This window comes from Perkinsus marinus (genome assembly GCF_000006405.1).
Source record: "Perkinsus marinus ATCC 50983 genomic scaffold scf_1104296944428, whole genome shotgun sequence".
Taxonomy (NCBI): domain Eukaryota; phylum Perkinsozoa; order Perkinsida; family Perkinsidae; genus Perkinsus; species Perkinsus marinus.
This window is the reverse complement of record NW_003211397.1, coordinates 510511-518024: the sequence shown is the minus strand read 5'-3', so window position 1 is coordinate 518024 and position 7514 is coordinate 510511. Positions and strand designations below refer to the sequence as shown.

General features: G+C 44.8%; 1 protein-coding gene across 1 annotated transcript; it reads right to left on the bottom strand.

The window, feature by feature from the left end:
- Nucleotides 1-3298: 3298 nt before the first annotated feature.
- On the bottom strand, nucleotides 3299-6702 carry Pmar_PMAR019182 (hypothetical protein; the record flags this gene model as incomplete). Its single annotated transcript, XM_002780236.1, has 9 exons — nucleotides 6347-6702; nucleotides 5911-6019; nucleotides 5681-5860; nucleotides 5439-5638; nucleotides 4910-5030; nucleotides 4244-4414; nucleotides 3860-3976; nucleotides 3622-3687; nucleotides 3299-3579 (listed from the first exon to the last, which is right to left on the bottom strand). Exons 1-9 carry the CDS (start codon nucleotides 6665-6667, stop codon nucleotides 3299-3301), a joined length of 1566 nt encoding a protein of 521 aa, XP_002780282.1. The 5' UTR covers nucleotides 6668-6702.
- Between the last annotated feature and the right edge of the window lie 812 nt (nucleotides 6703-7514).

Below are 7514 nucleotides of genomic sequence, written 5' to 3'. Positions count from 1 at the left end.
GGAGTATGCTACGCCGCGTGCGCTGCCATGGTGTTGACTCCCACACCATGAAGCCACAAGAATCTCGTAGAGAGTTCCATTTCACATCAATTGTTCGTCTTACCTCCTGGTAGACAATGAACCTCAATCGATATTTTAATGAATTCGAAAGTAGTTAAGTTTTATCCTCATCCGCTTTGTTGAGTTCGCAAGTTTGCTAGCAGTTCGAGCATCCGGTATTGTCCAGTCTGTGCTTCATTTCATCAAGCATTGGGTCAATCAAGTTGATTGGATGGTTCTCGAGGCGATAATGCTGATTCTGTGGATTCTCATTGAGACGACACAGATGTCTCGTGCAGCGTCCCAATGTCTCAAGTCTCTTCTGTCTAAAGAGAACAGTATGCTCAGAATGCTATTTTAGTGATAGTATTCCTCATGGACATCGTGTCCAGGACATGTACAGAGGAAGCACTGTAGTTTCCTTCTTTCGACTCTCCCCATCCAAGACTCTTGCGAATATTTTAGGTCGTTTATCGCGGTTATCTCGGAATTTTTCCGAAATTCTGGTACCACGGTGGAACTTCCACCTAGCAAGTTCTTCATCCCATGAATCGTATGATATGATTGTTGCAATTACCCGTAAATTTTAGCAATTTGCTAATAGCAACTCAACATCGTTGAGTCTACCAACAAATTTGTCATAAACCTCTATAAGGACGATCTCCCCGCAGTGCTCGGTACTTACCAAACATATAGGCATCTTGCATGTTCTTATCCTCGTACCGAAGCCATATGACTGCCTCTGATAATGGCTTTCCATCGTTCAGGATCTTCCTCAAGTACCTTCGATGACAACACTGAACGGAAGGTATCGCACTCTTGAAAATTAAAATTCCTTATTTTCTGTAGATACGAGACTCCTATGGTTACGAGTTCCGTATTCAGTTTCCTCGCAAGCAACGATGCTTCCTGGGACCCGTAGAAGATCGGGATACCTTCAAGACCCACCGTGGTACCTCCAGATCACGGCGGTACTTACAGGTGCATACTATCCACTGGATAGTCCCCCTACAAGAAACTGCCTCGCTGAATTTTGCCCGGGGGGTTGCGCGATACAGATTGATAAAACCAATACAATTCGATGACTGGATCAACACAGCTCATTTAATCAGTGATAAATGCAAAAGAGGTTACCTCCGTTGAGGTTCACTTGTTAGTCCCACCATTATCATCGAGGAAGAGCCGGCGATGAGACCTCCGATAGTCATCAAATACGGGGCCCATGATACGCTGGAGTTCCTTGTTTGGCTCTGCTTCGGTGAGGGATGCCTTCGTCGTGGCTGGATATGGTGACAAGGTACTGAAGGTGCGAGTGGGAGGGTCATGAGGCTCCCGACGGGAACGTTTCGCACAGAGCTACACCGTCGTCCCCGCCGAGTGAATATGTGCTCGTCAGCAGAGGCACCAGGTCATGCAGAACCACTCTTGTTGACCTGTCCGACAGGTCGTACGACAGGACCTGACAGGTCCTGTCGTACGATCCACCCGGATTAGGAATATTCCGTACAGTAACAATAGCTTCAAGTTGAGTCCTCCCAAGATTAGCCAATAACATAGGGCTCCAACGAATGGTAGCAGCTCCTTTACTGTTCTGATGGCGATGGTAACCGCCGGGTAGTTGACACAGACCCAGACGTAGCTTCACTGAGTGCTTCTGTCAGAAGCCTTTTGAAGCAGCAAAGATCTCCTCGAGCGGGTCACCAGTGATATCTCAGATATGACAATCTTGTTGCGTAGAGGAATTAATATCAGTGAACTCGCCTCATACCAGATAGACCGATTGAATCGCAGCTGCGAGTCTTCGAGGTCTCCCGAGCATAGGGTTGGTCCAACTCAACCAATCGGCTCTAGATATCGCGTTCGTGATGTGTAGAGTCACGAGTGAAGAATGAGAACCTTCTCTATCGAATGAATGCATCAGATAAGCCCAGGAATCCTATATCAGTGAACTCGCCTCATACCAGATAGACCGATTGAATCGCAGCTGCGAGTCTTCGAGGTCTCCCGAGCATAGGGTTGGTCCAACTCAACCAATCGGCTCTAGATATCGCGTTCGTGATGTGTAGAGTCACGAGTGAAGAATGAGAACCTTCTCTATCGAATGAATGCATCAGATAAGCCCAGGAATCCTGGGCCAGGAGTTGCCTCGCTATATTGGAAAATTTCACACGAAGGTAGAACTACAGAAACCAATCGCACAAAATCCTCGTGCCTCATCGGCATCACGACACAAAGTTGACCGTGTGCATCCTTTCCGCACACTGGATATACACAAACACACTTTCTCACCTGGTGTAATACCAGAGCCTCTTCTTCCCAGTAGACTCATCTGAGCTTGTGAAGAATACAGTGTGGCGAAAGTTCCGGTATACTCTGATGAAGCGCGCGTCAGATTTCAGACTGCCGTTGGTGACTCGATTCAATACCGGCGAGAACGACATGGTTATTATAATAACTTCAAACATAATAGCTTTCTCATGAGGGACACGACGTTCGGTTATTGCGCAGAGATGATACCAAGTTGATCGATATCATTTTACTTCCCAATTCAGTGTGTACATGATATGCTGATGCCTCAGTTGGGAGCATCCTTGTCAGTCCGGCCAGGGGGTATCCGCTTGTATCAACCTATAACTTCGAGGCCACAAGCCTTTTTGCCGCGACCGTGAGTGACAGCAGGAATGCTTACTACCAAAGACAATTATTGAACGATTGCTTATAGTTTGTTCTTAGCTATCATGCTGAACTATCAGAACTGCCCACTGGGCAACTTTGTTGGAATGTGGTGAGAATGAAGCAGAAGTTCTCGATAAGGTTTTCTACAAAACAAATCCAGTTCGTTGACTTTTCTGCATCGCTCCGCTCAAAAACAACGCCAAGTTCAGCATATTCTCTCCTACGAATACTCCCCGAATTAATGTTTAAAGCAAGATGTAACCTATACAGTTGAAAATTCTGGTAATCAGGTACACAACTGTCTCTACTGTAAGTCTTGGCATGATAAAAGCGCTGATCGCTGAGCCAGATTACCACACTATTGTCATCGGAGCTGCTGAGTATAACACCATGCTTGTGCGGACAGTAATTCACGAGGTTCACAGTGTCATGATGGGCCGACCGGCCGACCCACACCAGAGGGGCTTCACTGAAGCTACCAGTAAGACTCCAAGTATACACATTGCCGTCTTCACCACCACTCGAAACGACTTCTCTCGATCCCAACACGCCTGAACACACATCTTAATCTTCGTCACAAACATCACTTACCATCAGGCATTATCATAAAAGGACTACTCTTAGTAGTATACGCATGATGCCCTTTCATCACAATAACTCCTTGACGATCTACACTAGCGGGACCATCGTTGTCAAGTGAAACGGGTAGGAGCACTGCTTCCATGTTTATGTCAAGGTCTGGTGCTAAGCTTGGTAGTGCCGATGGGTCCTCATAAAAACGCTCGGTCAAATCTTGGTTGGCAAATTTTCTCAAGTTGATGAGCAGTCCCTGGCCAGAAGGAGTAAGTCGACATGCTAAACAACCTGAACACGAGTTGAGCAAGTTACGGTATGAAGATCACTTACATGCACTATGAGAGAAATCTATTATTTTCACTGCGGGAGAAGACAGTCTCACAGGAAACCGCGTACCTGCATATCATGTGATAAATCACCAGTACATTGGAGTTTCACCCGTTTAACGTGAAATGGCGTATTACCCCATGTAAATTATATGACATATGTTTCCACGACCGATAACACAATTGTTTCCGTGAAGTGAAATGTATTTTCCATATCACAGGTAAAACTCCAATGTGCTTACTTTTCGGTAATGGTTCGCTTATGGACATGCCATGTTTGAGGTCGATTAGGACAACTTGATCCATAATGGTCAGTTTAGTTCCGGTGAGACCAACCATGAGCTCCCGCTCAGCATCAACTGACAAGAAACGAAACCCTATGCAAACCTATTATGCATCTTATTAGCACAACCCTAAAACAGTGAGGAAAAATATGCACCCGATCAACTACGCGTGTTGTTGGTGACGATATGAAGATTCTGGGAGGAAATTTTTCGGAGATTTTCATTGACTTCCATCCGAGTTCGCATGAGAACTCCTATACTACGCGAATAAACTCTTGAGCCCAGCTGAGGAAAGCGAGCACATATTTCACCAAAACTACCCCGAGATATCTAAACTCTCACCTGATATCGCTCTTATCAAAGCTTGTCGACCGAGATTGACGTCAAAGACAGCGGCCGGCGACGACGAAGACCTCGCTGTTAGCTCAGTAGCTCCTCTGGCGTGAATCTCAAAGCGTTGGGTAAGACTCGCAACACCAGTCTCACGATCGATCGCTGGCACTATACGGCTACCTGAGGAGTAGTCTCAATTTAAAGAGACTGTTCAGTATACGATCGTTATAGATGAGTGATGCGCTCAGATGCAGCGTGTGACTCGTTAATTAACAGTTTGAATTGAATTGAATTGATCGGTAAGGTAGCCTCCAAACACCGGAAGGATGGCGCCATATCATATGAGAAACACATCACGTATTCGACGCATTCTTCACTGCTCACATGCGTTTTTCGCCAAGTGAAACGTGAAATATGTTTTTCACTAGTTTTTTTCATATCACGGTGAGGAAATATATGTAATCGCTTTCCTCAGCTGAGCTAAGAAGATTTTCCTCAATAATTACAAAAGTTTACATTCAAATTCGGGTGAAAATGATTACAGAATTTTCCCCAAGTTCCTCGGAATTTTCATATTCTCACCAACACATGTAGCTGATCGTATGCATAATTTCCCACCAGTCCAACACCACCATAGAACAAAGCTCATCAACCCTTCCTCCCAAGAGGGCTTACTCGACACTATACACAGTCGATCATCTAGGGGAATTCTTCCTTCGAAATCCTCAACGTTGATGCCACAATTACCATCACGAGGCGGATAAAACATAAAACCGCCGTACACGTCTCCAAGGGCCTGATTAGTGCAGGAGAATATACACATGGTTAATCGATATGTTGATGAAAACATTTCGGAAATTTTCACTGATTCCTGTACGTTTCTACCCTAATTCGTGTATAAACTTCTATAACTAGTGAGGAAACTCCTGGGCTCAGGCGAGGAAAGCAAACATACATTTCTACTCCAACACTGTATATGAAACTCCTGAGCTCAGGTGAGGAAAGCGATTAGATATATTCCTACTCCAACACTGTATATGAAACTCCTGAGCTCAGGTGAGGAAAGCGATTACATATATTCCTACTCCAACACTGTATAGGAAACTCCTGAGCTCAGGTGCTGAGGAAAGCGATTACATATACTCCTACACCAACACTGAGCATATATCAATACCATCAAGCACGACAAGCGATCGCCACTTACTTGCGGAACTACACTGATAAGTCTCGGTGGTCCACGGCCCACCAGCAAGGCTTTCAAGTCGACCCAGAAGCCAGGTCCAGTCGAGGCAATCAACAGCGAACTTGAATCTGGCGCCCATGTGATTCGGCCGGGGTAAAGCTTCTCCGTGGAGTCCTGAGAGGCCCCGCGGGTCTGCATCGCAGATCCGCAATGTAATCGACCTGAATCACTGATAGATTTCGCAGAAAAAGGAAGATTCTTACATAGCATTCGAGTGGCCATCGATCGGTCCCGAGCCCAACTCCAAGTAGAAGTGTCCATCATCACTTGCGGTAACCCGGGAGACGACTGTGATAAGTCCAGGAAGTCATAACATACTGTTCGATCGAAATCAATATCGGCTGGATCGTCCGTGAGGGGATCGAACAGCGCATAAACAGCGCCTGAGAGAGGTATCGGGTTCGATCCCTGCATGTTGCATTTTTCTCATCACATGATCCGTCCCGACTTGCTGTTGCAACGAATTTCCCACACGGACTGAACTCAGCGTAGAGAACCTCATCGTCGTGATCACGCAAAGCCAACACAGGAGTAGTCGGGACCTACGAAAGAGCTTCCAGGAATATAAACAACGCGTTATTCACTGAGAATCAATTTGATATGCAAATTTTTTTCTCAACTGAGAACGGCTATAACTTCAAGGGGACATGATCCTAGTGATAATTTATCATAGTTTGATAGTTCATCACTGCAGTTTCACGACCCGTTCTACGTGAAGTGGTGTAATACTGTGCGAAAAACGTGATATTCACGGTGATACGCAGTAGTTGTGAAATATGTTTTTCACTAGTGTTTTTCATATCACTAGGGTGGTTAAACTCCAATATATTCAATCCTAATACTTATCACATATTCAAACAACAACTCACCTCAGTAGACAGATGCCTCACTATCGCCTTCCAGCTAAGACCATCACTGAATACTTCCCCATTTGCATAATTCAATATCATACCACTCCTCGAGCACTTCTCCCGCTCAGCTTCGCTCCGCTGTTCTTGCCCACCATTTTCAGGACCTCTCAACCATTCAAATCTCGCCATGTTCTTCACATACCCTCCGCGACGAATCCGATATTCACTAGTATGTGATTCGGATTCCCAAAATGTTGGAGGAAATTCTTCCTCACCATCTGGGCGCTCATGCATGTCCAAGCCCAGTTGCAACGATTCGAGTCGAGTCATAGACTGCATCTCCGGACTCGAATACAGGATACGATAACTGATAGAAAAATAGGAAAAGGGCGTTGTGGTTGAGTATAGCTCCACGAGAGACTGGTAACCAATATGGAGGAGATAATATGCACATGGTCACCTACATGTGTTGGTGGTGATAGGATGAAAACTGGGAGGAAATTTTTGTTGTTTTTTACGAATTTTCATCAACAGTGTTGGCGAATTGTTCTTGTCAGAAACTTCATGTGAATTCAACCGGGCATTTCACATCTCCATGGAGTTAAGCAATAACAAAATATTTTCAATTTTAGGGAGTTTGTCGAAAGTCAACTTTGAGTAATATCAACATGATAACAATGTGAATCGATTGATGACACCAACGTTTTATAAGCGTTACGTAGTCTATAACCATACCATCAAATTGAATAAAACCATCTCGAAAATCTAAACATACGCATAACTCTTTGGTTCGCACCGTAATCACACCGAAAATTCCGTGATAATTTCCCCAAATTTTCTCAGATTTTTCATACTGTCACCGACACATGTAGTTGACCATGTGCAAATTTGCCAACACTGTTGATGAAAATTCGCAAAAAAAACAACAAAAATTTCCTCCCCGAGTTTTCACCAACACATGTAGTTGATCATGTGCATACTCTCTCCTCCATATTGCTTACCAATCTCTCGTGGAACTATACTCAACCACAACGCCCTCGCGCCACACAGTATCATCGCGATGATCTTGAACACGCAATGACCAACCTAATGCTTGCCGACCGAACGGGCGAGCCTCGCATACTGCCGAATCTAAGATGGAGAGGAAAAAATTTCCGAATTTTCTGTCCCAAAAATTATAACAATT